Below are 22,023 nucleotides of genomic sequence, written 5' to 3'. Positions count from 1 at the left end.
TTTGCGCACTTTGGAACCTTTCTGGCCGCATTGTGGTACTACTACATTGTGGACATACTACGTCTCCCACAATGCTTCAGGGCATTTCCTGATGCACAACATAGGCATGACTAAGGGCCAATGAGTGAGCCTATTTGGTCAGGGGCGGTCATAGGGGACAGGGTCGCAGTCGCATGCCACTTACCTTGGGTGTCTTGGGTGGGGCGGGAGGAGTCCAGAGGGGTCACGCCAACACACGCCTCCCTCTCCAAGGTGTCCTCTACCTGGTCCTCCAGGGGGGTGTTGGGTGGGACAGTCGGTCCACCACCTCCGGTGCCTGATGCCTCACCAAGGCGCTCCGCCACCCTCTCCTTGGCACGCCCTCGGAGGTCGTACCACCGCTTTTTAAGCTCCTCCAGGGACCTGTCCGCAACGCCCACAGAGTTGACGCTGGAGGCAATCCCCACCCAGATCCTCCTCTTCTCCTGCTCTGGGACCCTCCGGGAGTTGGCACCAAACAGCTGGTCGTGGTTGGCCACCACCCCTTCTATAAGGTTCTCCAGCTCCTGTTCGGAGAATTTCAGTTTGCGCTTGCGGCCAGCGCTGTTGCTGGGGCCTGGCTGGGGTTCGTCGGACATGGCGGTCGCTATTTCGGCGGGGTTGGGAGTCGCTAACGGCGGTTTAGCGGCAGCTTTCGGTCGTGAACACTCGACTGATAGCGTCACTGTGTTGTTTGGGGGTGGGATTTGGCTGCTTCCTGGTTGTGATGTCATCACGGTGCTCGTAATGCGTCTTCCCGTTTTCCAGATCCCGCGAGATTGCGACTCGCATTCCCGATCGCACGGGATTGCGAGTCGCTATCCCGTGCGATCAGGATTGCGACTCGCTATCCCGATCGCAGGTAGCCGGAAATAGCGATTTTTCTGCGTTTTTTGTAGGTCGCTAACGGCTTTAGCGCCCGCGTGCGAGTCGCTATTTTTTCCCCGAAAAGTACATGAATGCCGTTTTGCGTTTCCTCAATAGCGAGTCGCTATTAATCGCTATTAGGGACACGCAAAACGGCCCGTACATGAATCAGGCTGTAAGAGTCCTGTGCAAACACTCCCAGAGCTTGCCGCAGTTAAGCTCCACTGGTAACCAGATGAACAGTCTTAGAAGAAAGTGGAAAGTGCACCAAGAGTAGAGTCAATTTTCTCCAAATATATTCAAAAAATCTCTTTATTTTAATTGGTAGTAAACGTGACATCTTTGTCGGATTGAGTGCAAAAAAGTTTTTTAGGGTCTGGGCTCACTGTATGATGTAGGGGAGAGGTGGGATTGAAGGGTTAATTGTGTATTACTAGATTATGTTTTTAGGAATCATACTGTAATTTACCTACATAAAGTCAGTCAAAATGTCATCCAATGATTAACAAATGTTTGAGGGGAGCATGAGTCATAAATAGTTGAACCACAGATACCCAGATTCATCCGGGGGTGGCAACATTTCCTCTTCTGTGATCTTTAACAGTAAAATGATTGCCTGCTGTTCCATTTTGCTGTTCACTTCACTGACAACTGTTTCACACCTGGCTGGATATCCATGTATCTCCTCAGGTGTTGCTTTTTGATTTCTTGCCCTGTGCTTTGCTGGATTGTCCCTTCACACCTGAATTTCTTTCCTTCCAGCTTGAACCCGTACAGCTATGATGAGAGCTGCCTGAGCAGTAGCGACGACCACATCCCACTTGCTGCCTTACCTTTGCTGGCCATCTCCTCTCCGCAGTACCAGGATGCTGTTGCCATGGTGATTAGTAAAGCAAACCAAGTGTACAATGAGTTTCTCAAGTCAGAGGATGGGGCTGGCTTTGACGGACAGGTAGGTCAAGGTGTGAAATAAGGTAGACATTCTGGGCATTAAATGGGATATTTGCACGAAAAAGCAGCATTTCCTTAAAAGCACGTTATTTTAAGTTAAAAACCTTTCTGTAAACGTGATGTTCGTCTTTTTACATAGGCGGTGGTAAATCGGGACAGGTGGCATGGATCTGTCCCTTTGTTCAACACCATGTGATATAGGCAGCTATTGCTTTAGTCTGTGGGAATTAGGGGCATATTATCAAGCAGGGCGTTAAAATTATCGCCGGTTTAGCGGCAGAAAACGGCCGATAAAGTGGCGATAATGGGCTTGATAATATGCCGTAGAGAATTCCAATAGAAGCCCATGTTCACACCAGAACATGGGTTTCTATTGGAATTCACAAGGACATATTATCAAGCCCATTATCGCCACTTTAGCGGCAGTTTTCTGCAGCTAAAGCGGTGATCATTTTTAACGCCCTTCTTGATAATATGCCACAAACTGTATAGACGGTCTTTCCGTTCGCCGCGGACCCCCCAGCCATAGTAATATGGCGTTGGGTCTTTTCTGCCAGAATGGCGGTGGGATCACCCCCGCCGGGCAGGCGGTGCCTACCGCCGGCACTTCGGGGGCAATCTGCCCGCCATCCTAATGGGGCCCTTAGTAACTGAAAGCAAGGCTTTGCGCTGGTTTTCCTTACAAACCAACATAAATACCATAACACAAAAAAACCCTAACCTTTATTTGAATAAGTGGCCCTGGGGGATGGTGTCCTGAGGCTGATAACGGCATGGGACTGGGGGCCACGCTGCCCCCTCCCCTTTATTTGTAGAATTTGCCCTAGGGGATGGGTTTCCCAAGGCCTAACAAGGCTAGGCGAGGGGGGGCTTCGTGTCCTCCTTCCCTTTATTTAAATAAGTGACCGTGGGGGATGGGTTACAAGAAGCTAATAATGGATTGGGTAGGGGGCGGCATGACCTCTTCCCATTTATTTTGAGAAATGGCCCTGGGGGATAGGGTACCCCGGTACTTACAAGGCTCAACAGGGGGGCCATGGGACCTCCCTCCCCTTTTTACATATATGTATGGCCCTGGGTCATGGGGTCCCCACTGGCCTAACTAGGCTCCGGGAGGGGGGTTGAGCAGTCCCCTCCCCTTTTAACTTATCAGTATGGGCCTTGGGTACGGGGTCCACTGGACCTAAAGAGGCTCGGCTTGGGGGCCCACACAGCCACCCTCAACTTTAATTTTTAAAAAGGCCCTGGGGAACGGGGTTCCTTGTGCCAGGCACTATGGCCAACCCACTGCAGCATATGGCAGAAAGCCACATGTAGGGTGGGGTTGGCGCCTATGGGGAGGTTGGCCACAGGCTCTGGATACTGGCCAGGTCTTGTGGCCAACCTCCTACCATGCATGGTCGAAGGCCATGTGCAGCAAGATGTTGACTGTGTGTGCAATGAATTGACTACAGGCCAGGTCCTGTGGCCAACCAAGCCGACTGAAGGCACTGTGCAGTGTGGGGTTGGATGCCTTTACGGGGTTGGCCACCGTAGGGGATTGGAATTACATATCATAATTCAATATTACTTTACATTAAAAAACAAACTCGAAATTCACTGGAAAAAACAATGGTTTAAGTAATGTTATAGTTAGGTGGGATACAAATATCTGTTTTTATTTTTTAGAACAACTGTAGATATTCACTAAACTTGGTTACCCGTATAGTGAATGGTATAGGGTCAATGTTAGAAATAAAATAAGATTGCTTTACCTACGGGGGGCTACGGGAGATAGGAGGGATAAAAAGAATCTACAAGAGTGAGATGAAGCTGCAAAGGATGTATGGTGGTTGATGAAATAGGCAAGAGGTGGGATCAAAACTTGACAGCTTGGTATTTAACAACCCAGAAATTCAGCAGGGCCGGCCAGAGGTTTCCAAGAAAAGCTTTAGGACCCAGCATTTATACTTTTAAGCATGGGTAATCAATGAACAGTGTTGGGGATATGAATGCATTTAGGAGGAAATCCAAAGGTGGCAGATGAAGGAAGCATAAATGCAGAGGTTTCTGATGCATTTAAAACTTTTCTTCAAGAAAGTTTAATTTGTTTTTACAACTGGACAGTCACCAGACTAAACCAACCCAGAGAAATACTGTTTAGTTTCACAGCTTGCCGTGGCTCCTTTTTTTCCTTATTTCTTATGCCTCTGTTTATATCCATGTGTCAAAGATAATTTTGCCCTAGTCCCTCGCTCATCTACTTTGTTTAGCTTGTTTATTTTTCTATTCTTTTCTAAGTATCGTCCCTGTCTGGTCTGCAATCCACCATCTCCCTTTATAGTGCCGTAATCACTACATCTAGTTATACCTGCACATTTGAGAAAATCAAAATGAAAGGGGGTGAATGTGCACACTTCAGTATCACTGTTAATACTCACTTCACCTTCGCTGGACTTTTAATATATAGGCCCCCTGGACCCATGCAGAATTTTAATACATCTCTTTTAGAAGTGGTGGAAGCTTATGCGGTGGGGTCAGCCAATTTTAGTATATTGGGTGATCTTAATCTTCATTTTGATTCTGACCAGGATCTGAGTGTGCGTACTCTAATTTCTGACTTGGCAGCCTTCCAGCATCTCCAACTTGTTAAAAGCCCCACCCATATAGGAGGCCATGTGCTGGATCCCATTTTTACTAACATAGAACTTTCTAGAAATGCCACTCCTATGCCGATAGCTTGGACAGATTATTTTTTTGTGCAGTTGTCCGTATGCGTCGCTATCACTACAGCAGGCAAAAGTCAAAGGGCTATGCGCAAAAGACCTTGGCGCAAACTACGGCTAGAGGAGTTTCAAGCTCTGCTGGATGTTCACCCTTTGGACTCTTTCTCGGATATTGGGACAGGTTATGACTCTTTCTGTACCTGGCTTACCCGGGCGCTAGATACTCTCATTCCGGCAAGATGGGTTAAAGAACGCACACAAGACACCAATTCCTGGTATAACGATACCTTGGCTGGTCTAAAGACTCATTGCAAAAGACATGAGCGGGAATGGAGAAAGGACTATTCCTTAGAGAAAAAGATTAGCTATATGAAGGAGCTCAAGGCTTACCATAAAGCTATCTGTAGGGTGCGAGCGGAATTCTATGCCTCTGAAATAAAAGCCAGCACTAACCCTGCCAAAGTTATTTTTAAAATTCTTAATGAGCTCAATATGAAAAAATCGGTTAGTGCTACCCCGACCTCGGCTGTTCTATGTGAAGAACTGGCTACCTTTTTTCGTGGACAAAATTCGGGGCATTTATCAAGCCTTTGTCCCGGTGCCACAAGATAACTCTGTTCCTGATCCTCTACCGGGTTTAATTTCTAAGATGTCAACTATTCCCGAACTATCTAGAGAAGAGTTCGATAAGCTTACTAGACAGATTAAATCTGGCTCCCCAGCAGACCCTTTAACCGCATGCGCGCTAGCGGAATTCTGCTCGAGTGCTGAGATTTTTAAAAACCCATTATTCATGACGAGCTGGGCTCGTCATGAGCGTGCGAGGAGGCTACCTCATGACGAGCCCAGCTCGTCATGAGCGTCGAAGGGGTTAAAACCTGCCCAATTTAGAGAGTTTTTCCTCCACTGCCTGCCTCCCCTACTGAACCTTATCAACAACTCATTTTCTACGGCTTCTGTCCCAGCCAGATGGAAGCAGGCTTGGGTGTCACCTATTTTCAAAAAACCCACATTACACCCACTAAAACCAGAAAACTTCAGGCCCATATGTTTGCTACCCTGGGCGGCGAAGATTGCGGAGTCTCATGTGAACTCAGTTCTTACCAGCATTCTGAGTGCAGGTGACATTCTGGATGACACCCAACCTGGGTTTCGGGCCGGTCACAGCACGGAGACGACGCTCCTGGCTGTGACTGAGCACCTTCGCTCCACTATGGACAATGGTCAAATGGTGGCACTGGTCCTGTTGGATTTCAGTGCCGCCTTTGACACTGTCTCTCACCAGATCCTTCTCCACCATCTTGAAGAGGCTGGGATCACGGATAGGGCTCTTGCCTGGTTCTGTTATTTCCTGAGCGATAGAACATTCCATGTTTCCACTCCCCCCTTCCTTTCTAGGGCACGTCCTATTGAGCAGGGTGTTCCTCAGGGCTCAGCCTTCAGTCCCACCCTGTTCAATCTTAATGTTCAACCACTGGCTGCGGTCGCTAAAACATGGGGTCTTAACACCGTTTCCTGTGCTGTCGATACGCAGCTAGTGGTTGCCCTAACGGAAGGTCTCACCATGGACCATAACAGGTTCAAAGCAGGTCTGGCAGCCGTTGCTAATTGGATAACAGCTAACTGTCTCCAATTAAATGCTGCTAAGACGGAAGTGTTGTTGGTTGGTAGAAGCCAGGGCCTGTGGGGCGACCATTGGTGGCCATCCTCTTTGGGGACAGCCCCGATACCGAAGAATGAAGTGAAGAATCTGGGAGTCTGGTTAGATTCAGAGCTCAGTTTCTGTGCCCAAACGAAAAAGGTTGCTGCCACGTGTTTTGGCATTTTAAGCCAGTTTTAAAATTCTTCGACCCCGCCACCAGACAATTAATTGTTCAGTCGACGGTACTTTCCAGGCTGGACTATGCCAGCTCTCTATTTATTGGTGCCAATAAGGCGGAAATTACCCTCCTTCAATGTATCCAAAATTCTGCTGCTAGAGCACTAATAGGCTTGCAACGTTTTAGTCCTACATCGGCCACTATCCGGAAACTTCATTGGCTTCCAGTAGCTCAGCGGATACAGTTTAAAACTTTGTGTATCGCTTTTAAAATTATTAGACTATCCACTCCGAAATTGCTGAGACCACTGCTCAATCTGTACATGCCTACGCCATCTCTGCGGTCGGCAGGATAAAATCTGGTGGTAGTCCCCCGGTTTAAGCGCAGTAGAGCAGGAGGTTGCGCCTTCCGGTTCCTGGCGGCTAAGCTTTGGAACTCACTCCCTGCCCAGATTCGAGAGATAAAGGATGCGCTGCAATTTAGAAAAGCCATTAAAACGTATCTATTTCCGGAGAAATAGTGTCTCTCCGTCTTTTTTTTCCTACCTCAGCTATGTTTCTTTACTTGGGACTAGCGCCGGGACGCCCCTTTGCTGGGGCAGCTGTGCGCTTAATAAACTGTATAACATAACATAACATAACATAATCCCCTTTTATTGGAGGTTCCTCAAATACTCCTCCCTTTCTCCACATTGTTTTTAGGAGTCTTGTGCAGCTACTTTCTCCTTTGCACCCCACCTACATTCCTTGGCCTCTTTCCATTGTGTCCCATAACCCATCTCAGATTCTTTTAATAACCTTTTAGGTCATTTAGTTTTTCATCAGTATGATAATTCCTAAAAGAGAATTTATTTATTTGTTTTTTGATAAAATGCTATTGACAACTTTCTCCATACTTGGCTAGCTGAATGTGAGAAATGGAAAAGCAAGACTTAAAGAACCTGATGCATGGCCGCCAATTGTGCTCCAGAGTGGGGCGGGGGGCACGAGATCCGTCATATCATTGTAGATATGACGGATCCCTGTGCTTTGTAAGTGACTCAAAGCGGTGCAGCAAAATAAATAAGGTCCCCTGTCGCCAAAGTTGCTGCTTTTGGTTTTGGGGAATGTTGTACAAGAAATGATCTACTGAACACAGTTTATGGTTCGTCCTGTGTATTTGAAATTTGTCTTTCAAGGTCAAAGAAAAGTTTGAAAGAATAAATGTGATGCACACTTGTCATATCTAGCTTTGAAAATGATTCTTATACGGATAGGGAGTCAATGGAGGTCTCTCAATGTTGAGGTGGTGTGCTCCAATCGCTTCAAGCCCATTATGAGTCTAGCATCAGCATTCTGCCCATTTTGAAGATTCTTGTTGGACAACTTCGGGTAAAGTGAGTTAACATAATCTAGATGGGTTTGAGGGATGGCTAGTACAATGTTAGTGTGGTGCTCTGGTTTAATGAAAGGCAAGAGTTTCCTTAGGTGTTCCATCTGCCAGAAGAAGAAACTTGCTACTTAGGAAATCTGAGACTCCTATGAAAGTTCAGAATCAAAACGGATGCCTAGGTTCTTATGTACTATGGCATGGGTATGACTGGCCATATATTCCCGATGTATTTTAGGAACAGATGGAAATAAATATTAGGATATGGTATAGGATGAAAATGTCTAAGGTTCCACTAGTTTGAGAATGAATTGTGGACCCTCAGCATAAGTGTTTTACACCCAGGGAGTGCGCTAATGGGAGCATCTACACAAAGTATGACAATTGTGGAGGTACCAATCCCTGAGGCACACTGTATTTGATGGATGTTTTCAATGATATGTATGAATGATGAAAAATTGTCTAGGGTGAGTTACAAAAAGAAAATATGCAAGAATGTATTTATATTCTATTTCTAGCCAAAAGGCATCTAGGCTGTCTCTGCCGGTTTCCTGAAGTCTTGCAGGAAATAGTGCATAGTCGATGTGTCGAAGGCGATCGAATGGTCATGGAGAATGAGTACTTCCAACACAACTGCTATCCATTCATCTGCACTGCACAGTAACTCTACTTCAGTGATGTTTCTGATTCTAAAGCCAGATTAAAAAAATCTTGAAGAAAATAGCAGAGTCGAGTGAAAACTGCTTTCTCCAAAATGTTCCCAAATAGGGTGAAAAGGAGATGGGATGAAAGTTATTAGAATCATCAGGTGATAGCGCTGGTTCCTTCAAAAGTGGTTGCACTGTCACTGTCTGCCACTCACCTGGCGTCTTACCTTGCTCTAGAGTAGGGTGAACAGAAGGCTATTTGACAGCATTTGGATTTGCTGCTTCCTTACTTTGGTGGATCAAATATCAGTGAGCCAGTGGGCTTAGTAGAGGCTGCAATAGTGTTAACCTGTGTAGAAGCTATCTTGCTGATGCATGTGCTTTGTGGGGTGAAAAAGACTATGGTGTCTTGTTCAATTTCAGACTTCATTTGGTGCATCAAGGGGCTGGCTTGAACTTTTTTTTCAAGGCGAATTTGGTTGACCATCCTGGACCGCGATGCATTTTTTGTAAAGCTTTTGATGAAATCTTAAGGGCACAAGATTGGATGTCAGGACCTCTACAGCATTCAACTATCTATGGGTCAATAAAGCATTGGGTTGCACTGGTTATTTGCAGTGCTACTCAGCTGCAAAATTGTACTGTTTTCCAGTTACCTGAAGCAATCTGGTCATTGTAGGGAAGTGATATCCAGCGCTGGCCCTCAGGGCTAAATCAGGCGAGGGTCCCGGCACCCCCACCGACTAGGCAAATCTTTTGCATTTGGGTTCATTGCATGTAAACGTATGTGTGATGGATATTTTGAAAGTCTGGCCTTGGTCAACCCTCCTCAGTTCTTTTTGGGCTAACCCTCAGTCGTCCTCAGTCTTTATTGTACACTACTGTCCTAGGGCATGAGAGAGATTGATGATCTTTGAGGCCAAAACAAGTCTGGCATCTTGAACTTCCTCCAATAAAATACCAGAGACAGGTGTTTAATGTGATATGCCTCAAATACAGATATTTTCATACTTATAAGTTGTACTGATGACGTAACATCTCACTGCCCTGGGGAGCCATCATCAAGCACCACACATTAAAGCATATTCTCTCTCCGAGCAGGATGCATCAGTTAGTGGACTTTACATTATAATAGTATCACTAGTGCACAAGATATTGAATTCCTCCTCTCTTGGGACCAGTCCCATTCTCTCTGCTATGTATAGCTACCTGAAGCACCACACCTCGGCTTGTGATGCAGAAATACCAACATAGAAACATGCGCAAGTAAAGACAGCACAGATGCTGACATTGTCTATATTCTTTTCAGGTTTGTCTCATTGGTGACTGTGTTGGAGGCATTCTGGGGTTTGATGCTCTTTGCTACAGCACAAGCATGAGCGGGGAGAGCCAGAACAGCAGCCGAAGAGGAAGCTCCAGCAGCAACCAGGTAAGGTAGTTGAATTAAATTTGCTGAGACAAGTAGGTAAGGAGACTTTGGGCCATATGTATCAACATACCCTTTTGCGATTTCTTAATAGCGATTTTTAAGGAATCGCTATTTAGAAATCGCAAAATGGTATGTATGTAGAAAATCGCTTTTTTTTGCAATTTCTTAAAATTCCTTAATTGCGATTAGCAAATTGCTAATCGCAATTAAGGAATAATTCCCCATTCATTCCTATGGGCCAGGAGGCCCATAGGAATGAATGTGAAATTATTCTCAATTTGCGATTCGCAATTTGTTAATCGCAAATTGAGAATAATTTCAAGGGTGCAGGGGTGTCTCAAGAACACCCTGCTGCACCCCTGAAAATGACATGTGTGCGCATATAGCGCACATACATGCCCTAAGGGCATGTATGAGCGTCACATGGCACCTTTACAAATTGCATAAAGTGCATTTGTAAAAGAAATCGCAACTTACCACCAACTACAAGTTGGTGGTAATTTGCGATTCCTTAAGGGCATTTAGGAATTTTTTATTGCTTAATACATTGCATTTAAGGAGGAATGGCAAATTTTGCGATTCCTTATTTTGCACCAAAATTGTTTTATACATACCATTTTGCGAAAATGGGTTCGCAAACGCCGAAATTCAGCGAATTTTGGCGTTTGCGGACCCTTTTGGCCTTGATACATATGGCCCTTTGTGTATAATGACCGTTTGCCTCCACAGCTCCCAGGAACTAACAGGCCCCTGACATTCAAACATATACATTCTATTGTCGTGAAAGTGACATCACAGATGCCACTGTAGAGAGAAGAGATTACTACAACATCTCCTCTCTTCCCAATAACAACATAGCAAAGTGCAAAAGGAGAAAAGAAGACAGACAAAGATGGAGACAAAAAGAACAGATCAGCTAGGAAGAAAACCTGAAAGAAATAGATAATGTGATAAAGAGGAATAATATTGTAAACAAGGATGATATGATAGCAACAAAGTGAACTCAAATACTTGGACAGAGCATATAGTTACAAATCCATGCAAAGTAAAACACTTGGACAGAGCATATAGTTACAAATCCTTGCGATTAGGCAGAAGACTAATCCTACCACTTCTAAGTGGGGGGACATATTTCATAGACAACTCGGCCAAATCAGATCTCTCTTTCTGAGTTTGTTTAAACGACATTGTTACCATATCTGCAACATCTCGTGGATTGTCCATTTCACTTTTCAAATAAATATCATGTTGCCTAAAATTGAGATATAAAATGCAACAACATGGCGATGGATGGAATGCTCAAATTAACCCAGCCTCTGCCAGTCAATTGGGCTGTATTGCAGTGCATTGTTTTTCATCCACTATGCCATTCTGGACAAAGATCTGCCTCATGCAAATCAGTGTTGACCTTGCTCCTTCTGGGAACAGTCCTTCCCGAACTGCCAGACGAGGCCCCCTCCAGAAGGGATGCCCACGCCTAGACGCCTCCGGGCATTAGCTCATGCTATATAAATTTATTCATTGATCCAAACCGGTTTTGGCCTTGGTAGGTCTTGTCTTTGACATATAGATGGGATCCTATGTAATGTTATGTGTATTTGGAAAGTACGCTATCACCCGCGAGGGTACACTGGCTCTGGATCCCATGGGAGAGTGAGCAAGGGGCCCATGTCTGGGTATACTCTTGATCAGTTAGAGCTTAATACAAATCACAGAAAAGGTGATAGGAGGAATGCTTGTAAAAAACTAACCACTGGCAATCACTCTGGCTAGCATTCCAACCCATTTTTTTTGCCCACTGCCCCACTCCACACAAAGGCTTACCTTGCAGGCCTAAATCAGTGCTGACCCTTCACCACATGGTCGCAGTGCATCCCAAACCGCCAGACGAGCCATCATGTTTTGTGTGTATTATGTAATGAACCAAGTGGCCACGGGTATACCCAATCACTGTTCCCTTGCTCACTGTGCCACTGGAAACCCTTCTGAAGCCGGCCTTGGGTAGAGTGTGTCCAGGTTAAGAAATGCTCCAAACCCCAAAAAATGGCGGGACACCCTCTTGATGTGCTTAGGGAATTCTCTCCCTAGCCCTAGTTGGTGTCAACCTACTGCTGATATCCCTGCTGAGAAATGAGAAATTCCAAGCACGTCAAGAGGGTGTCACGCCATTTCTGTGTTTGGAGCATATCTGAACCTGAATTGTGTTTGAAGGGTTTCCTAAGAGGCAGGCGTGAGCCCAGTGTATCACCTCTTTCTCTCTCTTTGGTGTTATATGACAGGTTCAGATAGGACCTGGCATGGCAGTTTGTTCTGGACTTTTCTTACTGGAGCAACCAAGACTAATTTGCAAATGGCTCGGTCAACACTGAGGTGATATAGTGGGCGAAAGAATGGTTATTTGGAATGCTACCCTAAGCGTTTGCCAGTAGTTAGACTTATTTCAAGCTGTGGGAAACTGGTTTGTTGGTCGAGGGGGTGAAACCCTACTCAAGCAATAGCCACAATCCTTGTCGCATTAACCATAAAAAGTCAAGAAATTAGCCTGTGTTTAACCCTTTGGTAGCTTGGCAAACAGCAATCAGGATAAAATTAGAGGCAATGTGTAAAGTTTTTATGCAGCACACAACCATTAATAAAGCGAAAACCCAACTCAAAATAAAATTCCCACACCAATTTAGAAAAATAGCAAAAAATATTATACATTATTTGATACCAAATGACAACAATCCAATCAGTAGAACCACAGATATGCAAATTAAAAGATTTATGGGAAGTATAGCACCTAAAAGCACAAAACACCACTTGCAGTTATCTGGTCTTGACAAGTTCACAAGTTCAGGCAAACCTAGATGGAAAGTAAACCTGATACAGGGACTAAGTTAGTCCCGCTGAAAAAGTTGCCTTCTAAAGTCCAGCATGAAGAGTTTTGTTCTCGTGGAGGATGCAGCGAGAAACAGGGAGAGCGTTGTGGATGGTTGCCTCCGTAGTGCAAAGATCTTGTTGAGCGTCAGAGACGGTCGTCGCTGGATAATTTAATTGGCCGTCACTGCAGGCTGTTAATGCTGTAGCGCGAAGTGCAGCTCTTGCGTTGCTGGTAGTCACAGACAGTCACTGTAGCAAAAATGTGCTGGTTAACCAGAGCTTCGTGCTGGTGGTTGGTATGGGAGACAAGACCTTGGTGCGAACAGGCCTGTTTGTGGTCATGAAGAGCCCAAAACATCAGGATTTCGCCTTTTCTTCAAGGAGGCGCTCAACTGATACCACACCAAGGGGCCAGGGCCTACGGGGCACCTGTTGGGGATCAGAAACTCCAGTAGCAGGTCCAGGCAGCAGGTCAGCTAGGCAGATACAGGGAGGCATCCGGAGTGTGTTACATCGCTCAGAACAGGTGGTCAGGCAGCATTTGGAGTCACTACAGCCTGGGATGAAGGATGCAGGTCCAGTCTTCCTTCTCAGCCAGCACGACAGGCCTCAAGTAGTAAAGCAGCGGGGTGCCCTTCTTCTGTGGTATCCACAGATCCAAAAGTGAATCTGAGAGTCCCCTTTTTATACCTGGAGTTTCCCCCTACAGAGACATCTGTCATTTACTGCCTCTCTCTCTTGGTCCCAGTCTGACTCTGGGCACAGTAGGCACAGTAGGCTAGTGTGAAGTCCTTTCTATGTGGAATGAGGCAGCCCCAATAAATTGGAAGTGTGGCAGATGACAGCTCCACCCCCTCACCCTGCCAGAGATAGCCCATCCTGCCAATATCCAGACCCTCTATTATGTGGAAGTCTAGGAGGAATACAAAGGCCATCTGCCAACTACACCTAATCATGTGACCCAGGAATAGGCTGCAGGCACCAAATGGTTAGGACAATTCAGTGCCATTTTTCAAAAGGTAGTATTTTTACCAAAAGAGAGGAATTTCCATTACGAATTAAATGACACTAAGCATAAACTGCTTACCTGTTGCCATTTGGAAGTTACAGCTTATTAAAAGTAAGATGGTAACTCCAATATTATTCTATCGGAGAGGCAGGCCTTGCAATAGTGAAAAACAAATTTAGGAGTTTTTCATGCATGGACACTTAAAATTAAAATGTGCCTGTTTAACTTTTTTAATGCTCTCCACTCTGACTTCAGTGGCTATCCAGAGTCTACCCTAGGGTGACTAATATGCCTTAAAAAGGAACGTTTGGGCATGGCAAAACATTTATTTATGTCAAAGAGTTTTCTCCGAGTCAATTTTTGGATGACAGATTCTTGTCTGCTCAGGGTCCTGCAGTTGGTCCCTGACCTTATAGCGTAGACCTTGGGGAAGGTCTATTCTCAGGTCTTGGAGTCTGGTGTGTATCCGCAGGGTTGGAAGGAGGCAGTTGTCATTCCTCTGAAGAAAAAGCCTGATGGGGCGATTTAATAAACCTGCACCCGATCTCTTTGCTGCCTGCTCCAGCTAAATTCCTGGAGCAGCATATCAAATTGGCCTAGTATCTCTTGGATCAAGAACTCCTGGACCCTTTTCAAAACAGTTTCAGGAGGAATCACAGCACCAAATTGGTGCTTATAGTGACTGCTGATTCCTTTTGCAGGCAAGTCGACCAAGGAGGCGTGGCTATTCTGGTACTGTTAGACCTGCCCACAGCCTTTGACACCATATCGCCATCTTTGTTGGTGCAAAAGCTGCGTCAGGCCAAGCTGAAGGATTCAGCGCTTAATTTGTTAGAGTCCTTCCTGCTGGATAAGACACTTACAGCCAGCTGTAGGAATATCAGAGCCAAACATTTCCAGCTCCCCTCTGGGGTTCGTCAAGGGTCCTCCCGCAGCCCTACGCAATTTATTGTGTATGCCTCCCCTCTCGTGAAACTGGAGCATTCTTTCGGTGTCCCGGTGTCTTCCTATGCAAAAGACCACCCAAAGGTTGATAGTCTAGTACAATCATTCCTCCCATCACCTTTTGTGTGTTTGATGTAATGCTCTATATGGCCATGGGTATGCTCAAATGTGGATCAATCACTCACTGTGCCACTGGAATCAAGCTGCACCCAACTGAAGAGGCCCAATCAGGCCAAAGCTGAACTTAGGTTGCATGTGTTCCAGTACAGGGACGACCTGGCTTGGCATTTCGAGTAGGCCTGTTCCTATCGAAGCAGGACTTAAACAGATTTGCATATGGCTGGTCTAAACTGAAGTGGCATGGTGGACAAATGAACGATGGGAACGGTGGATTGGAATGCTATTCCCAATCATTGTCAGTGGTTAGACTTATTGCATCACCTTATGTGTGCTTGATAACTCCATTCAATGCCAAACGTCTGAAATACAACTTACCGTGATTAAACACTATTTGCTCCTTTCCAATTTCTAAACAAGTAGGTTTGCCCTGAAATAGTCTAGTGCTCTTAGAGAGACAGAATGAGTCTAGCGTTCTAAGAGATACAGCTGAACAGAATATGCAGATGTGCCTCTCGTGTTTTTTCTTAAATTCTTATAGAAGTAAAAACACCTTCAAGCACCTTTCATAGAAATAATACGTTTTTCATGTGGCAAATAATGTAGTTAATCAGAAAGGACCTAATGTGGAGAATTGGTTAGACTTTACTTTTTTCTACTATGGCATCAGTTACAGACCTGGGTGGTCAGTACCTGGATAAATGCAAATATCTTGGCTGAGATTAGTTCAAGAATTCCATCCATCATCTTGTTTTTGTTGCAGCTGACGCCCTAAGTGTGATGGGTATGCCCAGACAGGGCTGGGGCCATCATACATTCTCATGATAACTACTGACTATGTAAACTATTCTGATTAGGATTCATTGTGTGTAAATATGCCTCATGTGGGTATTTCGATAATCACCATGAATCCCGCTAATGACAACAGCAGCACAATCCTGATTGAAATTAATCATTGAATTTGTGCAATCAGTGCTTTCAGTCACTTCAGCACATTGAAGGCATACATGGAAGCCAACCTTGTTCATCTCTGTGCAAACGCCATGCTTGATTCAATCCCTGTACAAATGGGAGAATTCCTCTTTGGCCTTAATTTGCTTACCCTGGTGGATCCTATGGATAACATTTCCTAGGCTACACAATGTCCTTCAGACGTGCAAACTCGAATCTGACAGTCTGTCATACTCCAAGGTGAAATAAGTATCATAGAGTGGGCTAACATACTGCCTATTACTTCAATTCCTAAACAAAAGGCTGGGCTGGCAGGAGAAGACTCAGGGAAACCTTGGTAGGGTGGTAGACAACTGGGTGGGTTCAAAATCTGGTTGGACTAATGTATCCTGATTCCTTCCAGTCCTAAAAGAAGCTTCATGTATAGAACGATTTCCTGGTGTGGATACACAATGCAGTGCCATTAAATAACATTCCTGCTAAGCTAGTCAATTACAAAAACAATCAATATTCCTTGCTCCTAGTGAAAAGTTGTTTAGTTATTTATTTGTTTATTTTCAATTTTTTATGGTACTTAAGTCGCCCAACTGGTGCTCATGTAAAGTGCTCTGATATCTTCGGGTCCAGTTCGCACTATATAAAAAAATTAAAAAAGGGGGTATAACTGTTAATAGCGGTAGCGGCTGCTACTGTACCAAGGTGGAAGGGTGAGGGCAGGAGGGTGACGAAAAAAGTTTAAAAAAATAAAAAACGTACATGTGACAGCCGGTTGGCCTCCACCTCTCCTCCGTCCTCTTCTTTCTGACTCCAGTCCCACAGCAGGAGGCACCCGGCTACTAGTCTCCCGATAGTCAATCACATCGCTGCAATGCAGCATTGTGAATCGTCCGAGCGCCGTGGATCGGTGCTCGGCCAGGGAATGGGGGTCTGGGCCTGTCCTCCACGCAAGCTGAAATGCAACCTGCATTGAGAAGATGTGAAAGGAGCATGAGATGATTGGCCGGCTCAAGAGGGCTGGACACACAGTAATGTGCACCTAGGAGTGTGCAAACCACTCCTCCCCTTGAACATTGCAAGTACTAACCCCCAGTCAACTGGGGGCATACCCTGCCAACTTAGGGCGAACAAAGCAAAACCAAAGGGTATGATGGACGGAGTGTTGAACATTGCAAGCACTCAGCCCCAGTCAACTGTTCTGGGTTTAATCCATCATCATTCGTTATCCCACTCCGCCACCCCAGTTCAGACATGGCCATAAGCAAATCATTCTGACCCTGTGCCTCATGGGAACAGTCCAGCCCGAACTACCAAGCCATTTCTTCCCTGGACCGGACTGGGACGGGTTTCCGGCTAATCAGCCGTCATCAGCCAGGATAGCTTGAATCTAATGGCAAAGTGAGCAAGGGACCCACGTCTGGGCATACCCTGCCAACCTATGGCGAACAAAGCAAAACCAAAGGGGATGATGGACGGAGTGTTGAACATTGCAAACACTCACCCCCAGTCAACTGATCTGGGTTTAATCCATCATCATTCTTTAGCTCACTCCGCCACCCCAGTTCAGACATGGCCATATGCAAATCATTCTGACCCTGTGCCTCATGGGAACAGTCCATCCTGAACTGCCAAGCCATTTCTTCCCTGGACCGGAAACAAGCATCCTGGGACCGGTTTCTGGCTAACCAGCTGCCATCAGCCAGGCTAGCTTGAATCCAGTGGCAAAGTGAGCAAGGATCCCACTTCTGGGCATACCCTGCCAACTGAGCTAACCCCTTCACTGCGGGGGTTAATCCCCCGCTGTGCTGGGGGGGAGGGGGCGTGCACAGCCCCCGCATGCTCATGACGAGCTCAGCTCGTCATGAGCTCCGGCGCTCCGGTGCTCATGATGAGCTGAGCTCGTCACAGGTGCATTGGCTCCTGTGGAACGCTCAGTACAGCGGGGGAATTCTCCCCGCATCTGAGCGTTCCATGGCTCATGACGAGCTCAGCTCGTCATGAGCACCGGAGCGCCGTGGCTCATGACGAGCTCAGCTCGTCATGAGCACCGAAGGTGTTAAAGAATGATGATGGATTAAACCCAGATCAGTTGACTGGGGGTGAGTGCTTGCAATGTTTCTTGTTCCGTCCATCATCCCCTTTGATTTTGCTTTAATATAGTAGATGGCAGCAGATGTTGACATGCGGGTCCAGCATGACATTTTTTCCTAGACCTCGCAAATAGGTTTGACATTCTGGAAACAAAGAGCTAGAGCCTGACAGAGAGTTTGGCGGATGGGTACTTTGTCACCAAGACATAAACAGAATATTGATATTGAATGAATTTGTGAAGCGCCACAAATACCCGGAGGCGTCTCGGTGATACTCAGGGTCCAATTCACAAAGTATCTCCGTAGTCGTGGTGGCGGACCTACACTCGTGACAGGACCTCCACAATGAGAAACTTCAGTGGGGATGTCCGACCGCGAGTGTGGGCCCCTCGCCATGTCTGCGCGTGCCCTTTGTGAATCAGGCCCACACTGTTTGCAATTTAACGACATAGCAAGGGTGTCGAATGCCTCAGTGCAAGCAAGGAAACTGCCAGCCCTGGACTGCTGGTTTTGTAGTAAAATACAGCACTATCACTGAATGTGTTCTTTGGGCTCTGAAGAAAATGCCGTCTGCTTGGCCTATTCGTTGTAGGAACGAAGGGGCATATTACCAAGCAATAGCGATAATTATCGCTATTGCTTGGTTAGAGACAAAAATTTACCGCTGAGCTGCGGCGATTTTTATCTCAAATAAACCCTGGTATTACCAAGGTTCATCGCAAATGCCATAAAAATCGGCCGCAATGCATGAATATCGCTGAAAAGTCAGCGATATTCATGCATTACCGAGCTAATGCTCTTAGCCATGTTATCCACCTACCATTGGATAACATGGCTAAGAACTGCTCAGGGGCAGGTGTTAGCTTTTGGAGATATTCGCGCTTAGCGCGAATATCTCCATAAGTTGGTAATAGGAGATAGCGATGTTAGCGACTGTTTCCAGTCGCTAACATCTTGGCACGCCCACTTTGCATGTCATTAGTGATAAATATCACTGACATGCAAAGTGGAGCCCAAGATGGTCGCTATCTCCTACTAGCTGTCGCTAACTGGTGTTAGCGACAGCTAGGTAATAGGGAGATAATTTTATCTCCGCTTTCTTGGCTTTTAAAGCCAAATAAGCGGAGATAAACCCCCTTGATAATATGCCCCAAAATTGGTCAAAAATACGCTAATCTCACATAAGCCGAAATTTGCAAATCACAGAGATTTAAAAAAAAAGCCCCCTTAAAATCTTGCCTGGGCCTAATAAAGAACTTCACCGAGTTTGCCACAAAACACCTTTGCAACAGCAAGGATGGTGATTTCTTCAGGTCTGTGTGGTATCACACAGCATGGCAAGGTAGGTATCAACACACAATCCTTATAGCCCATCTAATTATTCATTCAGTTCATGCAATTTTATTTTAAGGACCTGGCACGACAATGGACAAAACTAGTAAGCCCTGGCTTTAGTTTCTCATATATAGCATGCTCGAAAATGACCATAAATGAGCCTTTCTTTCCCATTAGCAAAATACAGGACAGTCTTCCAAGTTCCAAGTAATCTTTAAAACGTTATCTGAGTTTCTGTTTCTGTTGAAATCCATTGCTTAAGACCCTTGTCTCTCCTCCGAGAATCCCTGCAGTGATTTAAAGAGACTTAATGAAAAGAACTTTTAACGCAGCTAATTTTTTTCAAACTACCATTATCTTGTATTTTATAAGCATGCCTGTGCTGTGTTTATTTTGCAGGATAATCCCATTTTACCTGAAGACCCCAGCACAGGCTTCAGCGGTACCAAACGTCTGAGCAAAAGCAATATTGACATCTCTGGCCTCTTGGAAGATGAGGAGCCAAGGCAACCGTTGCCCAGGAAACAGAGCGACTCATCCACCTATGACTGCGACACCATAACACAGCATCATGCCTTCCTGTCCAGGTAACTGGCTCTGTTAGCATCCAAAGACAAGCTGCATGGAGTGTTGGATTTAGATTGCAGTGGTCTGTCAGGGGACAGCAGCCTTCATTTATTTTGTTTGCAGTTCTTTCCAGGATGCACGATTTTCTTATGCACAAGAGGACTGTTGTGAAATATAAATCTGCATAAGCTTTTAAAAAATGTTCATTTCAATATTCGAAAGCACACAGTGAATGTGCCAGTTAAGTATCTTTCAACCAAGAGTGTAATGTGTTTTAAAAGATGATCCATGCTAACCAATCTTTGAAGAAGTAATCTGCCCATACAATAACCTAACTAGACTGTTACAATCAAGGATGTAGTCTTGTAGGTTACAAAAGGAGTAGGTTTATTAAGTTCAGATCAAGTTACAGGTAAATCAGTTAAGCCCCACCAGGAGCATTATCCTACTGCTCATCCCTTCTCACTCCAATTGTCCGCTCATCCAATCACAAACCCTCTCAACATTCCAACCAACCAATGACCTCACTCACTGGTTGAGCAACAGGGAACATCAAGACTGCAGAGAGAATGCATAAGATAGCAAGAGGTCACCACATAAACTTCATGCAACATTTCGGTTGCACACAGCCGTACATTGGAGCCTGGGAGTTTCTAGAAGCTGCAATTGTATTGTAACGGAGGAGCTGTGAAGCACGGAAGTACAATGACCGCAGTGCAATGTGAACCCAGAAAAAAGGGGTGGGGCTAGTAAAGTCAAGGTACACACCTGATAGACATTGATGCTGGTTTAGGTTTACTGTGAAGGGGCACAGTGATGGAAAACTGAGTGCACTTTGTGGCGAGGGGCAGAGCCTCTTCTTACAATGTGAAAAAATAATTTTTGTTTGGGTATAGGGTTAGGTGTTAAGCATTTTAGATACAGGATGAAGGGTTTACAGTAATCCTATACCGTAAACCCTTGGGGTTGAATTTAGGGGTTACTGTTTGGTATGTCGATTCTAGGAGTTTCTACTAGATTGTGGGTAAAGTGGTTAGGTTTAAGTATCCAGAGTATAGAGTTAAGGTCTAGAGTTATAGGTATAAGGGTTTGGCTTATAGGGCTATGGCCATAGGTCTATGGTGATTGGAAGGTGTGGATACTTACTGGCTCAACTCTCTTCAGGGTTAAGGGTTAGAGTAAGGGTATAGAGCAGCATTTCCAAAACTGTGGGACGCGACCCAGTGGTTGGTCGGGAGCCGATTTTTGTAGGGTACGAAAGTCCAAGCAATAAATAAAGGTCCCTTTAAATATCTGTATTTATCATGTCACATTTGTGATGCTTCAAAGACAGCAGTCAAATGTCAGGCTATGGCATGTGACAAATTGCTGCTTATTTGTTTAACATGGTGATTGCTGTTTACAGAGTCCTCTCACGTTGTAGTCAAAGAAAGAAAAGCAAATTGTATTATGGTATAATTTTCTTAGGGGAACACGGTGTGTGAAAGGAAAGGCTGTAGGATGCCATTTTTTGTAACACAACAAAATGTCAATAGCTGTAGATGAACTGTAGACATTGAGCAGTTCAGAAAGCAAAATTCAAGCATTTTTTGGTAATTTTGGGGTGTGATGGAAACAAAGATTTTAATAGAATCATAACAAGTAAATACATTTTGCTTGGTGAAGCACAAATGATAAATCTTTACTGAAACTCAATTTCCACACATTATCAGTTTTGAGCAATTACAAATTTAGTGGCCGTCTCAATGGAAAATGTGCTGCCTGAAAATGACAGTCGGCTACCGCACAATGCCTAAGTTACATTAAAAAACCACCACGTCATGCAACAGCGGCCCGTGAAGGTAAGAGTAGTGGGGCCTGATGAGGTGGGATTTCGACAGAGAACCACGAGGAAAAATTAAATAAACAATGAATTTTCACTCATCGTAGTCTGTCTCCCCCGCCCCTCCCACCCGGCGACACCGCTCGCACTTGCACGGGCCGCTGCTGACGTCATGTCCATTAAAGGTAGGTGAATTACAAACACTTGTCATTCTAAAAATTGGGCTGTGGCTCTAAAACGTTTGGGAAGCACTGATTTACAAAATAGGGTTATGGCTATAGGGGTTAAGAGTACCAGACAGTCCATCATCAACCTGCGCTACCAGGATGGCACCCATGGAAATGGTCGTTGGCCAACACTCACGACACTGGAAATGCACAAGTCACAAGCTCACATACAACATGCACACCCACCAGACATGACAGCACAACTCGCTGTGGGAACCTGGGCCAGCCATGTACACAAGCCATCAATGGCATGGCACCTCAGCCAGACAATAGCAGAATGTCGGAAGAGGTGAGGA

At 45.3% G+C, this 22,023-nt stretch overlaps 1 protein-coding gene across 1 annotated transcript in view; it reads left to right on the top strand.

Annotated features, from left to right (window-relative positions):
- Nucleotides 1-22,023, top strand: part of PITPNM3 (PITPNM family member 3) — a 1,384,705-nt gene that overhangs the window by 945,184 nt on the left and 417,498 nt on the right. The window contains exons 5-7 of the mRNA XM_078679323.1: nucleotides 1,648-1,837; nucleotides 9,686-9,805; nucleotides 19,511-19,698. Of these exons, the coding sequence (XP_078535449.1) occupies nucleotides 1,648-1,837; nucleotides 9,686-9,805; nucleotides 19,511-19,698 (498 nt within the window). The remainder of the gene's footprint in view (nucleotides 1-1,647; nucleotides 1,838-9,685; nucleotides 9,806-19,510; nucleotides 19,699-22,023) is intronic.

The sequence above is a fragment of the Lissotriton helveticus genome, chromosome 3_1, assembly GCF_964261635.1.
Source record: "Lissotriton helveticus chromosome 3_1, aLisHel1.1, whole genome shotgun sequence".
Taxonomy (NCBI): domain Eukaryota; kingdom Metazoa; phylum Chordata; class Amphibia; order Caudata; family Salamandridae; genus Lissotriton; species Lissotriton helveticus.
This window is presented reverse-complemented; position numbering and strand designations above follow the sequence as displayed.